General features: G+C 53.3%; 1 protein-coding gene across 12 annotated transcripts in view; it reads right to left on the bottom strand.

Moving 5' to 3' along the window:
- Positions 1 to 19,675, bottom strand: part of Llgl2 (LLGL scribble cell polarity complex component 2) — a 35,503-nt gene that overhangs the window by 2,154 nt on the left and 13,674 nt on the right. For all 12 annotated transcript variants that reach the window (XM_087573289.1, XM_087573291.1, XM_087573292.1 and 9 more), the window contains 17 exon segments: positions 13,156 to 13,253; positions 11,459 to 11,540; positions 11,082 to 11,197; positions 10,530 to 10,688; positions 6,522 to 6,684; positions 6,289 to 6,421; positions 5,978 to 6,032; positions 5,282 to 5,436; positions 4,024 to 4,241; positions 3,879 to 3,946; positions 3,642 to 3,795; positions 3,448 to 3,552; positions 2,869 to 3,161; positions 2,617 to 2,767; positions 1,361 to 1,517; positions 606 to 722; positions 323 to 489 (listed from right to left, as the gene is read on the bottom strand). In XM_087573289.1, coding sequence (XP_087429415.1) covers positions 323 to 489; positions 606 to 722; positions 1,361 to 1,517; positions 2,617 to 2,767; positions 2,869 to 3,161; positions 3,448 to 3,552; positions 3,642 to 3,795; positions 3,879 to 3,946; positions 4,024 to 4,241; positions 5,282 to 5,436; positions 5,978 to 6,032; positions 6,289 to 6,421; positions 6,522 to 6,684; positions 10,530 to 10,688; positions 11,082 to 11,197; positions 11,459 to 11,540; positions 13,156 to 13,253 — 2,391 coding nt within the window.

The raw sequence follows: 19,675 nt of genomic DNA, 5'->3' as shown, positions 1-19,675 counted from the left end.
ATGCTGAGCAGCAAGCGCATCTGGGTCTTAGTGCCCCCCCCCCCCCAGCCCTGAGATGCAGCTCTTGGGTCAGGAGGATGCAAGGCCACTGTCATCCAGGGTGGGCATTCTGTACCTCCCACAGACTCAGGTCCTGCCTCGGTGTTCCCACCTCTGACCTTTGGGTTTAACTAAGGCTGACACATACGAGAACCCTTCCTCATTCCCTGTGACCCTGTGGCCCTTACTCCAACTCCACCCCAGCCACCACTATTTGTGTCCACCCAGGGTCTGAACTCTACCAATGTCTTAGGGACATCCAGGGGACCCTGTCACGTGGCACCTTGAATTGCTCCTCTGACACCACAAGCAGCTGGTGGCTTCCTTGCATGTCTGGGCTCTTGGACAGGTCATGGGCTACTTCCAGGGGCTCGGGAAGGGGTACGTTGTGTCCGTCAAGCACCAGGATGCCCACCACAGGTGCACGATGCATCAGCTGGATCTCCTTGGCTGCAGAGGAGGCAGGGGAAGAAGCAGGTTGGGGACGGGGCTATGATGGGTGGCTTGGTGACACCACACTCCCCAACCCCAGTAGATCGGGCCCTCTGTGTTCCATCCCCACGCACCCTGCTCTGCCCGCACAGGCTCATCCGCTCTCCTTTCTGCAGGAGGTACGCGCAGGGAGAAGGCATAGACGGTGCCTCCATTGGTGCCAGCCCACAGCGAGGGACAGTGGCGGGAACCTGCCAAAACAGTAGAGGTTTGGGAATCTGACCCCTGTCCCTGGGAGTTCAGTGGAGATGGTAACCTGGGCTTCCACCCAGCCTTGTTACAGAAACTCTGAGGTCAAAGTGGTAAGTTTCTTTAAGCTTCAGTTCCCTCCTCTAAAGTGGATGTGCCGTGGGCCTCACCGGCCTCCTGGGAAAGAGCTCCTACACTCTCACAAGGCTCCCCACGAGGCTCCCACACTCAGGTGAGCCTGAACCTAGGACATCTCTGCCATTGCAGGGACACAGCAGGCACCATTCACAGCCAAAAGGGAAGAACCAGGAAGGTATCGAACACTTCCTCGTGCTGTCTGGGTGGCACCATGAAGCTGAGGGCCAGAAAGGTTAGGCAATGTGCCTAAGACCATACTTCTAGTGAGCAGAGGAACAAGACTATCAAACCAGGCAGCCTGGCAGGCAAGCCCAGGGGACGGGAAAAATCAGGTGCTGGCTTGATTTCTGTCTTTACAAGGGAATGAGCAACCCTCTGAGGGTTCTGGGCAGCAGCACTGCCCACGTGACTTCACACCGGGAGAACCCATCTATCCGTGGCCTCATGCCATGTCTCCCACCAGGGATGTGTTCTACACCCCAACTGTAGGCTGGCCACTCACTGTCCCTCAGGTAGGTGTCAGCAAAATAGAGGGTCCGAACAAAGCCGGTGAAGGAGTCCTCTGCTGAGCGGGCCTCGATCTTGCGCTGTACAGGTGCCAGCTCCATGTTCTGCAGCCCTGTCCGTTCTGCCTTGGTGTTCACAGCCTGAGCCTGCGCCTGCAGGAAGTTGGGCTGGGTCTGAGGGTGGGCTCTTGCCTCTGCTCCTCAGAACATTAACTCGATCAATGCTAATCCTTCTGGGGCAGGGCTGGCCATAACCATGCCAATCTGACTGTTTGGACCCAAGAGGACTTTGTCCAAGTAAGAGGTTCCCTGAGGAGAACTTGCTTGACTTCCCAGCATTTCATGGAGGAAAGGGACAGAAAAATAATAAGACAATTGTCTTGGCTAATTTTTTTTTTTTTTTTTTTGGTTCTTTTTTTCGGAGCTGGGGACCGAACCCAGGGCCTTGCACTTCCTAGGTAAGCGCTCTACCACTGAGCTAAATCCCCAGCCCCTGTCTTGGCTAATTTTATGTCAACTTGACACAGGTGAGAGTCATCTGAGAGAAGGGAACCCCAGCTGAGAAAAAGCCTCCATAAGATTGATCTGTGAGCAAGCCCCTAGAGAATTTTCTTAATTAGTGATTCATATAGGAGGGCCCAGCCCACTGTAGGTGGCGCCATCCCCTAGGCAGGTGATCCTGGATTGTATAAGAAAGCAGACTGAGCAAGCCACCAGGAGCAGAACAGTAAGCAGCACCCCCTCCATGGCCTCTGCATGAGCTCCTGCCCTGTTTGGGTTCCTGTCTTGACCTCCTTTGATTATGTGGAAGTGGGAGTCAAACAAACCCTTTCCTCCCCAAGTTGCTTTGGCCATGCTGCTCATCACAGCAACAGTGACCCTGACTCAGACACCAGACTTTCTCCAATTCCGAGGGTTACTATTTTTTGTATTTATTTATTTGTGTGGTAGGGGGCAGCGCAAACCAAATAAACCCTCTGGCCCTCACTTGCTTTTGGTTACCGTGTTTCATCTTGGCAACAGTGACTCCGACTAAGACAGCACCTGCACATTTGCTTGGGACCTGCCTCTAACGTGTCACAGGTATGGCTTTCTGGATGCAGGAAGTTGAGCCACCAAGGCAGCGTGGCATATGTAAGGCCACTTGGTAAGTGGGTGGTGAACCTACTTGATCTGGATTCGGATCCTGAACTTACAGCCAAGGAGGGAGAGCTGTATGCCGCAGATGGCTGCTCTGAGCCTGGGGCCTCACCTCGCCCGTGGGGCCACCAGGCCGCCGTTTATGACTGGACGCCCTGCTGCGGCGCATCCGACGGAATGACTGACGTAGGGACTTCTTGAGGGACTTTACGCGGGACAGCGGGCCCTCCAAGGCCAGCTGGTCACTGGGGTGAAGTGTGCACCTTGAGGAGGTAGGAAGTCGTGTCAGGTCATCCGCGGGACAGCACCTCGTGGAGGAGGTCCTCACCCGGTCCCAGTCCCAAGCCCCGGATGCGGTGCTCACTTGACAAAGACCTGCCGCCGCTGCTGGTGATCGAAGAGGCCGAAACCGTGGCTGGTGCCAAAGGCCACAAGCCGCCACTCAGAGTGCAGGGCCAGGGAGGTGACCACAGCTGGGGGCTGGCACTGCACCAGTACAAAGGGCTGAAAGCCTGCCTCAAAGCGCACGGGCCCGGGGCGGGCGGCGAGGCGCTCGTGGCCCTTCCAGCGGTAGCCCTCCTGGTCCTGCAGCAGGTCAGCCTCCACCTGCTCCACGGCGTGCTCTGCCGCCTCATCGTTCAGCTCCAGCACCAGCACCTGAGGTGGGGGTGGCAGAGAGCTCAGCAGAGGCTACACGACACAGCCCAGCAGGGACTCAGGAGCCACGCTAACGCTCAAGGCCTCTGCCTGACTCCAGTCCAAATTCTCATTTCCGGAGGCAGAACAGTGGTCACTCTGGGGTCACTCGATACTGGAGTCCTGCATCTGCTGGGGAAAGCTGCAGGTGTGCGCCCAACGATGCCCTCGGACAGGGGCTCCTGTTCCCCCCTCACAAAGCCGCCCAACCACTCTGCCCTCCACGCCACCCTGCCCAGCCTGCTACCTGCCCTGCCGTGCCTGCCACAGCCAGGTAGCCACTGTATTTGCAGAGGAAAATCTTCTGGATGCCCAGCCGTGGATCATCACTGTAGGGATCAAAGGAGCCCACCTGCCGAGGCAAGGGGATGCCCGTGAGTGGCCACCGGGCCATCCTAGCTTGCCTCCCTGCACCCCTGGCTCCCAGGCCCCTGGCCTCACCTTGCGGAGTGGGGGCCACTCGTCCTCACCCTGGGCGCTGAGGTTCTCGCTGAGGTCTGTGTCTGTAAGGAACACCCTCACGGTACTGAGTTTGTACAGCAGCCGTAAACAGACACCCGAGGCGTCCCAGAACCGCACTGTGCCATCCTCGTGCCTGTGGGCAGAGCCTGGTGAGGGCTATGTCAGCCAGGGTGCCTGGGGTCTTGAATGCACAACCCAGCCACTAAAGTCACCTACCCTGTGAGCAGCAGGTCCCTCTGCGGTGGAGGCGGGGCCAGGCTGGTACCACCATCTATGGGCCACTCCTAGAAAAAGAGATCAGGAAGTCCAAGAGAACCTGGGCCCAAGACAGGAGTGGGCTCGGGGTGAGGGCCGGCCCTACCATGGTGGAGAAGTGCGAGTTCTGGCGGCTGCCGGCAGCGATGATTCGTTCCCACAGCTTCAGGGGGATGTTGGAGACATGATGGGAGCAGGTAATGGCTGAACAGTGCAGGGAAGCCAGGTAGGGCAGCTGGACTGGCGGCCAGCCGGGTGTCTGCAGGTCAATCACCACCAGTTCCTCCTCGGCAAGCACGACCAGGGCGTAGGGGTCATCAAAGGCTGGAGAACAGGCAAACGGTCAGGCTAGAAAGAGGCAGGCAGCCAGCCCCGTGTGGCCTGTAGACAGAGCTCCAGGCAGGGAGCTGGGACCATCAATCTGTACAGCTTGTCCTGTGCTGCAAGCTGCAGGCCATGACCAAGGCCTCTCTGCGAGGCTCGGACACCAGTGCCCCTCGGAGCTGAACAAGAGGCCTGAGTTCAGTCAGATATGGGAGAAGCTACCGCCGCTGGGAAATTCTTCCTAATGTGTGGCCTTGGCCCTGATGTCAAGGGAGGGATGGTAAGTATTTTCTGTGCCACACAGCACTTTAGTTTGCCTTGGAGGCCTGAAGCATGGACAGGCAGCAAGCTAGAGAGTATGTCTGTGTCCCCACAGAGTGGCCTCCACCTGTGAACTGCTTAACAAGGAAGAGATGAGAGGAGGGATAGCGCTAGGTAGCTGGAGCAAGAAGAGGGGAGGAGAGGCTGAGAAAGAAGGAAAACACAGGCCTAGGGTCTCCCTGAGAGTGGGAAGCTCCGAAACAAGACTCAGAGCCAGGCGCGCCTGGAACATCGCACCTCTAACCACTGTGGACCTAGGCTCATGGTCATCAGTAGAGGAGGCATGGTCTCCCTCTCCTGCCCAGTTCAAAGGTGTCCCTGTTTCTACACCAAGACCCTTGCTGGTCTTGTCTGTTTTCTCATTTATGAAGCTGACCCATATAGCCACCTGCTACCCCATCCAGACTTCACATCTAAGCCAGGACCCTCTCGCCAAGCGGGACTGGCATAAATCCAGCGTCACAGATCTGTCCGAGTTGGGCCAAATCCCTTAAGGAGGGGTTGGGACAGGCAAGAGGCGTGGCCTGGAAATATGGCATTCCAGACTGGGTCTCCGCCTGGGAGAACTGCAGAGAGAGACAGAGGTTCCCAGGTGTCATTGGCCTTACAAAGAAAGATAATAAGGCCAAGGGACTGAAGGGTGACAGGTTTGGGAACATGTACCCAAAAGCCTTCATTTTTGCACCTGCCCAGCACCCCAACTTCCAACGCTCTCCTACCAGCCACAGGGTCAGCCTCCATGAGAACGGTGAAGTCGATGACACGGGAGGTGAAGTCAAAGGCTGTCTGCTGGCCATTGTGGACCACTGAGATGCAGTGGCGGTCCCCGTAGCTGGCCCGGGGCATACCGCCCTGGAAGATGGTGAAGGGCAACCTGTAGGCACAGGAGAAAGGTGGGCTGGGGCTTCTGGACAACTCTTAACAGTCACAAGCTGTGTTGGCATCTGAGACCTGATACAGAGACAAGTCTCAGCCTTTGAGGCAGGGTCTAGAGACTGCGGGATCCCAGAGCTTGAATGAGGCCAGACTCCCATTTCCTCCTGACTGCAGCACTGAGGTGGGACATCCAGGCTAGGAGCCTTGGGCTTCCATAGCCAACCCTGCCCTTGTACAGTGGCCTCCGAAACTGTCCCCACACCAGGCCTCACTACGTACATTTCCTTCTACAGTAATGAGGCTGAGGCTGTGGCCACAGAGTCCAGAACTCCAGTGGACAGCATCTCTCTGGGAAGGTTGAAGGAAGGGATGGGAAGGGATTTTGCAGAAACTGCTCACTGAGGGGGTCTAACAAATAACAAATTTGCCCCCCACCGGGACCAAGATTCTAGCAGGTCGTCAGTCGTCACTGTCTCCCTGGGGATGTTTCCAGAGAGGCTGTCTATACAGAGCGGGAGGGATGAGGCACCAGCACTCACCCTTGCCTGGTGGTAAGCCAGAAGATTTTGGTGATAGCTTTGCAAGGAAAAGGACCTAAAAGAAAAGATGTTAGCTTAAGCAGGTCTCCCACAAGGTCGAGATCCCCTACACTAAACACAAGTACTGGGGAGGATTCCTCTGTGTAGTTCCCTGAGGCAGCCACAGGGGGCACAAGCAAACCAAGCCCTGAACCTCTCTGGGCCCAGATTCTGCTTCTGTGAGCCAGGCAGCCGGCATCTGAGTCCAGGACTGCCCTCGGGAGCTTCTGAGGCAGAAGACAGAGTCGGACCCTCTGCACAGAGGCACTGACCGTAAGGTACAGAACTGCGCAGAGGTTCTGGGCTCTGGGTGTCACTGGGCACGGACCACTGGCAGTGGCTGCCGTCAGAGTGGCAGGTGACAATCAGGCAGCCATCCCGCTGCCAGCTGACGTTCTCCAGTTGCTGTGGAGGAAGAGAGGAAGAGAGGAAGAGATGAGAGGCTGGGATCAGAACTTTGGTCTGCACGTGGGCCTGGAGAGCCGCCCTTCCAGACAGCACCCACCTGGTGGCTCAGGAAGTGGCTGAGCACTCGACTGGCCCGAAGGTCCCAGATGACGACGAGGCCTCGGCTGTAGCCAATGAGGATTTGGTTGGGGTCTCTAGGGTGCTCCTGCAGAGCCTCCACCATCTCGAACACTCGCCGGTGCCGGGCCTCCTCTGGCAACCTAGGCAAGGGAGTGCCATGAGCCCATGCAACAGTGGGGACCTCACATGCCAGCCTGGGAAGATGGTGGGGCTGGCCACATCACAGTGGGGGTCATGTGGAACAAGATATGGTATTTATGGGGTTGGGGATTTAGCTCAGTGGTAGAGCACTTGCCTAGCAAGCGCAAGGCCCTGGGTTCGATCTCCAGCTCCGAAAAAAAGAATAAATAAATAAAAAAAAAAATATGGTATTTATACTGAACACACACACACCCCCCTCAGGAGGCAGGTAGGATGAGAGACACTACAATCCCCAAACCTAGGAGGTAGAAGGACCAGGTGCTCAAGATCAAATGCAGTTGTACACAAGTTCAAGGCTAGCCTGGGCCACATGAGACTCCAGTCTTTACAGATAAACTGAAAGTAGCTGAGTGTGGTAGTACACACCTTTGATCCCAGCGCTGGGAGGCAGAGGCAGGTGGATCTCTGTGAGTTCGAGGCCAGCCTGGTCTATTTAGCAAGGTCCGAGACAGTCAGAGTTGCATAGAGAGACCCTGTCTCAAACAACCCCCTAAAAAGATAATTTTATTGTTTTTAACCATGTATACATGTGTGTGCCCGTGTGTAGGCATGTGCACATGAACGCTGGTGCCAGTAAAGGTGACAGAGCCCCTGGGAGCTGGAGCTAAGATGACTGTGAACCATTTGATGTGGGGGCCGGGAACTGAAGTCTGGTCTTCTTCAAGAGTAGAAAGTACTTAGCCCCGGGAACATCTGTCTACCCCAAAGTCATTTTTAATGGAATTTATAGGAATTTAAGTTGCTGAACAATTAACTGTGCTTCTTGGAAGTTTACTCTATTAGATGTATCTATTTTATCCCTATGAGCAAAGCATGTGTGTGCAGTGCCCACAGAGGCCAGAAGAGGGCAGCAGATCCCCTGGAACTGGACTCGGGAATGGGTGTGAGTTACTGTGTGGGTACAGGAACTGAACCTGGGTCCTCTGGAAGAGCAGACATGGCTCTGAGCCACCCTCCAGCCCCTTATTTAGTTTTTCTAATTTAATTTTATTTTATTTACTGTGTCGGTATGCATGATGTATGTCTGCAAATATGGCATGCATGTGGTCAGAAGACAATCTTTTGAAGTCATCTCTTGTTTAATTTTACCTGGGTCCCAGGGATCACGTACAAGTTGTGGGGTTTGAGTGGCCAGTGTTAAACTTTGTGTGCCAAGCCATCTTGATGGCTGTTTGCTGCTGCTGTTGTGTGTATGAGTGTATGTGTGGTCATGTGTGTACACCTGTGTGAGGAGGATGCCCATGGGAGGGCCAGATTCGACACTGTCTTCCTATTCTCTGCCTTAGAGACAGGATCTCTTGTGGAACCTGGAATTCACTGGGTCAGTCCGGCTGGCCAGCCAGTGAGGCCTAGGGAGCCTCAGCACCTCATCCTTGGGCAAACCATTAATGCTAATCCCATCCACATTGTTGCAAACGTCAGTGCTCCTGAGTAAACTCCAGCCTCCGCTCCCTCCATGCTGGGATTACAGGTGTGCACCACCAGGCCTGGCTAAGGCTTCCTTAATGAACACCAACAATATCATCAGAAAGGAAAAGTGTCGGGCAATCAGATGGTTTCCAATCTTAGGCCACTAAATACAGCAGTATGGGTGGGGTGTGGCTCAGCAGAGTGCTTTCCCAGCATGCCTGAGGCCTTGGGTTTGATTCCTAGCACATACTAATGTGCATGCACACACACGCGCACACACACTCAGGCACACACACACATTCACGCACACATGCACAGATGGGGTGGGGGTGGGGGTGGAGGGAACACCCTACGACAATGATAAAGAACTTCCGTCTTCCTCTTGTCTCCTCTTTGCCTGGAGACCTTGTTAAATGTCACCAGACTTAATGGGAGGAAAACTGAAAAAACTTAGACTCCATGTAATAGTGTAAAAACTATAGCTTGCAACTATAAAACTAGCACTTAGGAAGTGGAGATAGAAAAATCTAGATACCAGCTCTAGATACATAGCATGTTTGGGGCTATCCTGGGCTATGTGAGACCCTGCTTCAAAACCTCCCAAACAAACCTAGGTAAGACTCAGAGTGAAAGATGAAGGAAGGAGGGAGGATGGGGAGGGGAACACCCATAGATAAGGGGAGGGGAAGGGGTTAGGGGGATGTTGGCCCGGAAACCGGGAAAGGGAATAACAATCGAGATGTAAGTAAGGGGGTTGGGGATTTAGCTCAGTGGTAGAGCACTTGCCTAGCAAGCGCAAGGCCCTGGGTTCAGTCCCCAGCTCCGAAAAAAAAGAAAAAAAAAAAAAAGAAATGTAAGTAAGAAATACCCAAGTTAATAAAGATAAAAAAAATGATGAAGGAAGATTTAGACTGCTAGCAGGAATTCTCAGGTACTCTAGCCCCTCCTGACTAGACTAGCCTCAGCCAGCCACGTGGGGTGAGGGGCAAGGGGTGAGGAGTTAGGGGTGAGGGGCGAGAGGCTGGGGCCAAGGCTGAGCCCTGACGGGGCTGCTTGTGCAAGAGTTGGTCCTCCTAATGTCCTGCCCATAGACTGGACGCTAGCCCATCCCAGCCATCTCTCTACAAACTGCTTTGCTGTGACCTCAGGTGTGCTGCCCTAGCCTTGCCCTGCCCTGCCTTGTCAAGTGGGAACGGAACAGAGGCTGGAGTCAGAAGGACCCCACCCCACACAGGAAGCCCCCAAGCCAGCAGTGCTGCAGCTGGACAGAGGGGTCCTGCTTCATCCCCACGGGGAAGCTAGGAGAGCCTGGCTTGTCAGCTATGTCCTGAGCCTGGTCCAGGGCTCCCAGGGCTGAGTCCCAGCCCATTGGCCACCTGCCTTGGAAGTGTATAGACTTCCTGTCACCCACCAGTGACGTTCCAGTCAAAGAGACTGGCAAGCTCTTGTCAAATTCTATTGCCCCAGATTTCTGTCACACACACACCCCCTTCCCCAGAGCTGCTCTGAATTCCTCTCTGTGGCAGATCTGTCCTTAAGAAGTGATGCTCACAAACCTCCAGGCTTTTTAGCCATAGCACAGTGCCCCAGACCTGAGGTGTCGGCTGCGGCCAGTTCAGCTGATGCAACAAGTTTGAGTCTGGGCTCCCTCACTGCACAGTTCTCAGAGCTTGGAGATTTGTGGTCACGTGGGCACAGTACACAGGACCAAGGAGTTGCTGACACACTGGAATTTTGGGCTCACTTCCCTTATCTATTATTATTACTATTATTATTAGTAGTAGTAGATTATATTATTATTATTAATTATTATTATTTTATCCCTGGGTGTTTCGCCTTCATGTATGTCTCTGTACCATATGTATACAGTACCTCTGGAGGCCAGAGAGGGTGTCAGATCCCCTAAGACTACAGTTACTGACAAGGTTGTGAGCCACCACGTGTAGATGGAACCTGGGTTCTCTGAAAGATCATCCAGTGCTCTTAACCCGAGTCATGGCTTCAGTACAGTTTCTGTTCTGGTTTGAGACAGGGTTTCTCTGTGTAGCCCTGGCTGTCCTGGAACTCACTCTGTAGGCCATGCTGGCCTCGAACTCAGAGATCCACCTGCCTCTGCCTCACGAGTGTTAGCATTAAAGACGTGCACTACCACCCCAGCCACTTCCCTCACTTTTAAGTGAGTTGACAACACCACTTAAGGGCCACCACGTTAACAGATACAGGGTTGACTGAGGTGCAGATGGGGACCAGGTAGAAAGTCGAGGGTTTTACTTTGAAGCCCCTTAGACTTCCTGGGATAGAAATGAAAAATGGCCCTGATTGGGGACCAAAGCGAGAAGGCTGTGGCCCACACCTGAGGTGCTGGGCAGCTCACCATTGCAGCACCTCGTCTGAACTGATGGTCCTGTCGTGCAGTGCGCAGAACCCAGGCAGCCGCACCACAAACACACTGCCGCTCTCGGTGCCCAGGTAGAGCAGTTCTCCGGAGGAGTGAGGTAGGATCTCAGTGATCTGCGTGGCACTGGGGGCCGCCCTGCAACAGGGACAGAGTTTGATAAGCTATCTGCTGTCCAGGAAGGGGGACCCCAGGGATGCAATGTCTTTACCAGCCCGGGGGAAAGCCTTGTCTTTGGCTGGCTTCAGAGCATCTTGAGCTTGGATATAATCATTCTACATCCTACCAAGGTGGGAGACAGGTGGCAGGAGCTGAACTGGGAGGCGAGGAAAGAGCCTGGCACTCTTATGCACAGGAAGACGTGGGTATGGGAAGGGCACAGCCCAGCATTGTTTAAGGATGGTCAGGGCATGAGATGGTGGCACTGCCAACGGTTCAACAGGATCCAAGAGATGAACCTGCCCTACCTAGAACTGAGGGGGAATAAAGTAGGAAGGGCCCAGAAAAGAAAGGGGACCACTATGCCCTTACCCTGGGGGGCCACGCAAAGTGAAGCTCTCTTCTTCCTGCAGCTCTGACACCCCACCCTTGACCTTCAGGCTCCACAGGTGCAGGCTGTTGTCATCCAGCAGAGTGACCAGCTGACACTGGGGAGAGAACGGGGACAGGAGCTTGCTAGCTACAGAGAGCAACCTTCTTCAAGGCCTTTAGTTCTCCAGGCAGCCCAGCCTGTAGAAAAAGCCTCTCTGTGGCTCTCAGGGTGGCCTGTGAACCTCTAGGTGGACAGAAGGAAGGAGTCCAGGACCACCCGTCCCTACCCCGCCCCCACCATGCTGCCACACTATCCCTTCCAGAGATATGAGGGTTAAGAAGGCAGCAGGGAGGTCCCTCCCCCAGCAGGTGCTCACCTGACCAGGCAGGAAGTGGATCTGCAACACAGCGTTGTTCTCTTTGTGAAGCCCCATGAACTCTACCCCGGGGGCACCATATCTAGAAGGCTCAGGAAAACCTCAGAAAGTTGGACAGCAATCCTCCCCAACATTAGTGGTGGTCTGTGCACCCATGTCCGGGTCTGTGCACCCATGTCCGGGGACACAGGGTGGGGGTGGACTGCAGTGGTTATGGCCGGGTAAAACTCAGTCAATGATCTGACCTTGGGAAGAGTTGCCCCAGCAGGACAGGTGTGTGGGTGCGGAGGTGGGGGTGGGGCGAATCCCTATCCTAGCAACCCTTAGATTGTCCCCCCTCCCTCCAAACCACCCTTGCAACTTGAGCTGTAACAACAGGCCTATCACCTGTCACCTGGTGGCACCTATGAGAACATGGAGCACGGTAGGGGGGCACCCCCAGCAGCCTTGCCTTCAGAGTTGGCACCAGCAGCTGGCAACCAGGATGTGATCCTGGCTGGTAATGATTAACCAGCTGGGGGAAGGTTGGACTGTGATAGCAAGGCTGTGGCCTGGCCTCCTGTGTACACACCAGCCCCGCCCAACCAGCTGTCACTCATGCTGGTCATCGTAGCAGGAGCCGAAGGGGGAGGACTTTGTGGGAGGAGGTCGAAGCTCAGCTACCCAGGGTGGGCCCCTGTCTCCCAACTTCTTCAGGCCTCTTAGCGAGTGTAGGTTGGACAGGAATGCAAGACATTGTCTAGGGCTCAGGGCCCAGCTAGTCCCAGGCTAGCTGGAGGAGTTGTCCCAGTGTGGAGCCTCCCTGCTGAAACCACCTGTATCCAGGCACCCTCTGCTGTGGACAAAGACTATCCAAGTAGGTAATGTCTGGTTACAGGTCAGGGAGGGCCTGTCTCTGCCAAGCATTGTCCACTTATTCCCCTTTGACAGGGGTGGAGTGGGGTGGCTGCCCAAGTGCTAGCCCCTGATGCCTGCCTAAGGCCCTTCCACCTTCAACTGTGGATCCAGAGTGCAGGGCCAGTGTGCCCCGGGCTCTTATGGAAGAGGGGGGCAAACAATTAAAACATACCGCCCAACTCCACTCAGGGCCTAAGAGCAGCCTTCTGAGTGATGGACATCTGCGCCATTCTCAGGGACAAGATGGGTCACGTGACACTTGCTTTTGTCAGGGGCATAGAGCTGAGGGCATCAAAGGAACAGAACCCAGGCCTCCCTAGAGACATGCCCGCCAGTCTTTGAGGTATCCATCCTCTGTTCCCCACTGTCACTTCCTTACAGTGACTGGACACAGCCTTCTTTGGGACCTACTTTAGTCTAGCGTCCTGTCGAGGCAGAAGGGAAAGACGCTGGGGCCAAGCCTAACTCATCTGGACTAACTCATCTGGACTAAGGGGGAGTCACCCAGGGCCCTACAAGCAAGTATACTTCAAGTCCTGACGTCTCCAAGTCCATGTCAAGAGGGGGACCTGAGTAGCCAGAGAAGAGAAAACAAGCCCACCCCTCCTCTAAAGGACACACAGCTTAAGCCCACCCCTCCTCTAAAGGACACACAGCTTACCATGCTAAGTTCTCTCCCAGCGTTTGGACCAAGTGCCCAAGAGGAAGCAGGATAAGACAGACTCTCTGGATCTCACCTACCCCACCCCCAGAGACGACCTTAGCCTCTCCCCCATGGCAACAGGCACTGCAAAGGATACAGTTTGACAGCTCCAGAGCGGGTACCAATGGCCAGGATGCGCAGTGAAGGACTATAGCCGAGGGCGCTGGGCTGGTGTGGGAAGCCATGCTCCACTGTCTACAACGAGAAGCACATGGGCTGGCCCTATCAACGTCCCTCAAGTCCCCATGTCCCCGCAGGGTGGGGCTAAGCTGTGGAACCACAGCTCAAGGAGGAAAAGGGGCTCCGAGCTCTGCACCTCTGAACTTGCAGTTAAAACTGGATTCATAGGGGTTGGGGATTTAGCTCAGTGGTAGAGCGCTTGCCTAGCAAGCGCAAGGCCCTGGGTTCGGTCCCAGCTCCGGAAAAAAAAAAAAAAAAAAAGAAAAGGGAAAAAAAAAAAAAACTGGATTCATTTATCTCTGTGGTCCATATCCCTAGATGTCCTCTGACCACTACACATACACCTACATGTGTGCACACACACTATGTAACCATATAACTATATATAACTATACACATACATCTATAACTATACACACATACATATAAACTACACATATATAATTTAGAGGGGGTGGAGGAGACAGGGACTCTATTTTATGTGGCTCTGGCTGCCCTGGAACTCACTATGTGGGCCATCAGGCTGGGTAGATGCCTGCCACCGGCTCCCAGGTACCGGGATTAAAGGCGTGTGCCACTACACCGGGTTACACATGATTTTTGAAAGGACACAGAGGGGCGACTGGATCGCATTGCGCTAACACTCCCAGGCCTGTTCATGCACAGGAACAGTTTTCCAGGTTGTTCATCTGCGTGCAATCACCCAGTGGCTAAAGGCTTTAGAAGGAGCTGAAAATAAAAACAGCTGGAGAACATTCCTGAGGGGTCACTGCCTCCCTCCCAGAGTTCTGTCCCCGCCCGCAGCTCTGGGCCTTTTTCACCATAGGTGTGTGAGAAGCTACAGACGAGGTGTGGATAATAGACAGCAGGTGCCAAGCTTCCCTTGGGAGGTGTGAGCTTCTGCTTCCCAATCAGCTTCCTGCCCCAGGGGGCACTGACTCTGCTGAAACAGGTTAAAGCAGGGTACAATGGCAATCAGTGGCCTTTTGAGTTGCTTAGCTAAATCTGCAGTGTGGAGAGGGAAGAGGTGGCCCCCGGGCTCTTGTCAGTGTTACCCAGCAGCCCTATCAGGGCGCCAGCAGCACAGAGATAAGCCCAGGCGACAGCAAGAGCAAACTCAAGGGCCGCACTTCCCCACAGTCCAGCCCAGGGGCTCACGGGAAGAGGTCAGGCCAGGGAGTACAGCTCTAACAAATGTCTCATGAGAGGGATACCTGGGGCCAACTGGGTGGGTGGACAGGGCAGGTACACAGTGTGCCTTGCAAATGGCCGTACCTGGATGGTCGGCCAGGAATGCAGGACCCCAGGCGGAGGGCCCCAGCCAGTCCCGGCCCCTGCTCAGCTATGTGAGAAATGCAGTCTGAAAAGGCTCGGGTAGATAGTTGAGTGTCTGGAATGCAAACATTTCCCAGAAAAAGGAGAGCAGAGAACTCACACAGGTTTTGTGGGACAAGCTCTCCTGGTCCTTGCTGGGCCTTGGCTGATCCCAGGTTGTGGAAGCCTGGAGAAGTCAGGGGCCAGGAGAAAGTTCCAAACTCCTGAAATTAACATTTTCCCCTTTACCACCAGCAGTGGTGGCTCAGGCCAAAGCCTTTGGAATGTAGGATTTGGAGGACTGGGGGTGGAGTGGGGGATAAACCCTCAGGAGCTTGAAGCCCAGTAGGAGGCCTCACACCTTGAGCAGCCTAGGACAGTAGCCATGTGCAGCCATGACTCATCTGGAGTGTGACAGCTTCAAGGAGATGACATTTAAAGTTTCATCTAGTCCAACCAATTTAAACATATGAATGGCTATTCAAACCATGCATGGTGGTTCACAGCTGTAATCCCAGCACTGGGGGGTGGGGTGGGGTGCAAGAGTTAGGAGTTCAGGGGCAGCCTTGGCTATATGGTAAATTCCAGGCCAGCCTGGTCTACAGGAGACCTTGTCTCAAAAAACAAAACAAAATGACAAAACAGAAAAGGAAAGAAAGTACATTCGATTCTGTCACACAGAAACATTTTCAACTGTTTTTACTAAAACATCCTGAAGAGGAGGCCAACCTCAGGCCTCACCTTACAGCTTCGATCTCCAAACTCCTAAAACAGAGCTTTTCAAAGAGTTTATTTTACAACTGAGACTGTTATAAAGGGTAAAAAAAATACCAGAATTGGGCTGGAGAGATGACTCAGCAGTTAAGAGCACTGCCAGCTCTTCCAGAGGTTATGAGTTCAATTCCTAGCGACCACATGGTGGCTCACAACCATCTGTAATGGGATCTGATGCCCTCTTCTGCTGCGTCTAAGACAGCTACAATGTATTCCTATACATGAAATAAATTAAAAAAATCTTTAAAAAATAACCAAAACTGAGTGACTTAGTATCAATAACGAATCAGGGGCAGGAGAGATGGCTAAGCAGTTAAGACACTGAATGCTCTTGCAGAGGACCTGTGTTCATTTCCCAGCACCCACATGGTGGCTCACACCTGTCTCTGATTCCAGTTCCAGGGGATACAGCGCCCTCTTCTGGCCTGTGAGCAGTACATGCATATAGATATTCAGTCACTCATACACACAGATAAAATCACTCACGGGGCTGGGGATTTAGCTCAGTGGTAGAGCGCTTGCCTAGGAAGCGCAAGGCCCTGGGTTCGGTCCCCAGCTCCGAAAAAAAGAACCAAAAAAAAAAAAACCAACAAACTCACATATATAAACATCTCACTAATAACTGTATTGCCTACATGTAAAGATATTTGCTTATATTAAGCAGAATTCTTTTTTTTTTTTTTCTTTTTCTTTTTTTTGGAGCTGGGGACCGAACCCAGGGCCATGTGCTTGCTAGGCAAGTGCTCTACCACTGAGCTAAATCCCCAACCCCTTAAGCAGAATTCTTATCTAAATTAATTCTGATTATTTAATGCTAGAAATTTTAAATTACATACATGACTCCTATTATATTGTTTGCTTGTTTGTTTGTTTGTTTGTTTTTCAAGACAGGGTTTCTCTGCAAAGCCCTGGCTGTCCTGAACTCACTCTGTAGACCAAGCTGGCCTCAAACTCAGAGATCCGCCTGCCTCTGCCTTCCAGGTGCTAGGATTAAAGGTTTGCACAGCCCAAACTCCCATTACATTCTTACTGGAGCAGCAAACCATCTTAGATTATTCTAACTTCTTATCCTCAGGTAAGTAAAGTCAAAGAGAAACAGACCTGCAGCTCTTCTTGGACTCTGAGGCCACGTGCACCCATCAACTCTTTTTTTTTTTTTAATATTTATTTATTATGTAATTATATATAAGTACACTGTCGCTGTCTTCAGACACACCAGAAGAGGGCATCAGATCTCATTACAGATGGTTGTGAGCCACCACGTGGTTGCTGGGATTTGAACTCAGGACCTCTGGAAGAGCAGTCAGTGCTCTTAACCACTGAGCCATCTCTCCAGCCCTGCGCCCATCAACTCTTAAGCACTCCTGCAGTCCTGCTCGAACCCTTCCTATGCAAAGGTTGGGCATCCCCCATCGCCTACAGGTACTCCTCACTTCCTTCAGAGTCGAGTGGACACTGGGACCACTCCTCCCTGTTCTTCCAAAGGCCACTTGTGAACAGGCACCCAGTCAGGCTCGATAGGCCTCACCAGAAAGACACCCGTAATGCCCTGAGCAGTGTGTCCTTGGACTGAACACGAGGTATCTTGGAGATACAGACGGTGTGCATTCTGATTGCTCACCCCAGTGTGAGAACAACTATCCCGGGTCGACTGGTTGCTAGGGTCCTCAGTTTTCTGCAATGTGTCCCACCCCCAGCTGATAACACTGAGGGATGAAGTGGCCCTCAAAAGACAAATAAAAGACACGAGCTCCTCCACAGGACACCCCCCCCGCCCCACCAGGATAGGGCCCAAGTGAGCAGCGACTCCTCAGGTCAGTGCTTCGGTGAAGAGGCTGGGTAGGGGTACATGGAAGACTCAGTGGACCTTGGGGATAGGGAGGAAGGATGTGGTTTAGAGCCAAGGCAAGAAACAGGGAGGACCTAGAAAAGCCTGGGTGTGTCCTGGGGAAAGCAGGTAAGGGAAGGAGTGTCTGTCCCAACTCCCCTGAACCTAAGTGCCCTGCCCACACTGGCTGTTCCTTCCACAACAGTTAAGACTCCTGTAAACATTCACACTTTGGAGTCCTGAGGGTAAGTTCTACAGGGTGGTAATTCCCCACCTTAGTTAGGCCCCTGGAAGAGTGAGATGGCCTTTCTCAAAGGAGGTGCTCACAGGGTACCAGCAAGAGTTCCCCCTGTAATCCAGAGCACAGGGGGCATCGAGTACAGCCTCAGAGAATCCTCAAGCACGGGATTTCCAGACCCCAGAGAACTCTAGCTCAGGATAAAACTAGGTGTCCGTCCCTTGTCTCCTTAGCCCCTGTCCTGTCCTGCTACCTGGGCTCAGGTGACCTCTGCCAAGGGAGAAGAGAACAATGGGCTCTTTTGACAGGGAAAGGAGAGCAAAGATACAGAGGCTACTGGACTGTAATATTAGCCCACAGCCCTGTCAGATTGTGAGAGATGGGAGGGGGGAAGGGTGGGTAGGAGACGTTGTCCCTCACCCTGCACTCAGCTAGGGAGGGCTCTCCTCCAAGGCCAAGGCCTTGGGGAACCTGTAGTATCTGTCAGGGGCTGAAAAGAGAGCCCACCGAAGCTGCTTAGGGCCACAGGAGGAGGGAGGAAGGGCACATCCCCTGCCTGTGGTGGCCCTGCCAGATACTGGGTGTGGTAAGCCCAGATTCCTGGCGCAAGCAACTTGGCTTCTGTGTGTGGTTGTCATCTGACACTGGTGCCCATGTAGGCAAAAGCCACAACAAAACGGTGTGGCCTGGGCTGGGCAACTGGTCAGGAACGCGCCATTTACTGGGGTTAGGGGTGTGGGTGGGGAATCTGCTACAGCCCAGCACAGGTACTTAGGCGCAGGTCTGCTCACACCGGGGTGTGGTTATTGGCGGGTGCCCGGGGTTTCACCAGAGGGGCAAGCAGGCCCCAAGCAATGTTCAGGAGCAGGGTTTCACTTTGAGTAGAAAGTCTAGCCCCTGAGATAGCCTCTGTTCTCTCAGATGGTCTTCAGTGGCCCCTATACAGTACCTCAGCTGTCTTACTGGGTTTGAGGTAAATGTGGTAAAAGGTTACGAATGGTAAATGGCAGGTAAAGACACTGAGCTCCAAGAGGTGACGTTAGCACTTCCCTCAGGCCACCCAGGCAGTAAGCGGAGGGGGCCAGACCTTGATAGTCCATGGGAGATGCCCTCAGGGATATGCGTAGGCTGCCAACCACTGGAGACCTCAGTTTCCCCACCTGTGCAGTGGGCACAACAGCCATCTGTGAGTCCTTGTGAGAAAGAGCTGAACAGAGGGCACTCTATGCTAGGCGTGGGTCCCATAAGAAGCGATTAAACATGAGGCTGGAGAGATGGCTCAGCAGTTAAAAGCACTTGCTGCTCTTGCACAGGACACAGATTCAGTTCCCAGCAACCACGTGATGGGGCACAACCCATCCCTAACTCCAGTTCCAGGAACTGCCTTCTTCTGATTTCTGGAGGCACCAGGCATGTATGTGGTGCCCATACAGACATGCAGGCAAAACATGCATACATAGAGAATATATGTAAATAAATAAATAAATAAATAAATAAATAAATAAATAAATAAATAAATAAATAAAGCAATTAAACTTTTACACTGTGCCAGCCTTCACTGGGATGTTTAGCAATGTCCACTTCATGGAAGAGAAAACTGAGGGACAGACAGGTCTACTCAGTCACCATGGTGAGAGCTGAATCAGAACCAAAGCCCAGGCTGTATTGCTCCTAATCCCTGCCCCAACAACTGTAACACCCAGCCCTGATACCAGGCACCTAGCTTATGACCTAGACTGAGTCCCCTGGCAGCCAGCTCTTTTTCTGGTTATGGTCACAATTCCTGCCCATGTACAGGTAACCTTCATGGCCCTGGGGCAACGTCTGTGTTTTGTGTGAGGCATCTTGCTGGCACCGGTGTAAAGGAGTTTGGCTGGAAGAGGATGGAGGGAAAGGCCTAGAACTGGTTTAGAAGCTGGTATCTACAAGCTGTCTGGGCGTCAGGCTTGTGGCCATGTCACTGTGCCTTTGCTCCACCTCAAGCCCACCACGGGCTGCCTGATCTTTCAGGGTGGCATTCCCAGACGTGACCACACTGTGAGTAGCCACTGTGCAGGAGCAGACCCTAACCTACACAGGAAGAATTCCTGTGTGTAGTCTGCTAAGTGGCCCAAGCTCCATTTGATTCTGTGTCCTTTCCATGGACATGCGTGTTCTGCCCTTCATGTTACACTGGATTTGTTCACTTCTCACTCAACCTGAGTCTAAAGTCATCTCCATTCTAGAGGATCATTGCCTGCCCAGGCCTCACAGTGAGGGGCCAGCACGTGCCGGGTCAAAGCT

This window comes from Rattus norvegicus, chromosome 10 (assembly GCF_021556685.1).
Source record: "Rattus norvegicus strain SHRSP/BbbUtx chromosome 10, alternate assembly SHRSP_T2T, whole genome shotgun sequence".
In the NCBI taxonomy this organism is placed as follows: Eukaryota; Metazoa; Chordata; class Mammalia; order Rodentia; family Muridae; genus Rattus; species Rattus norvegicus.
This window is presented reverse-complemented; position numbering and strand designations above follow the sequence as displayed.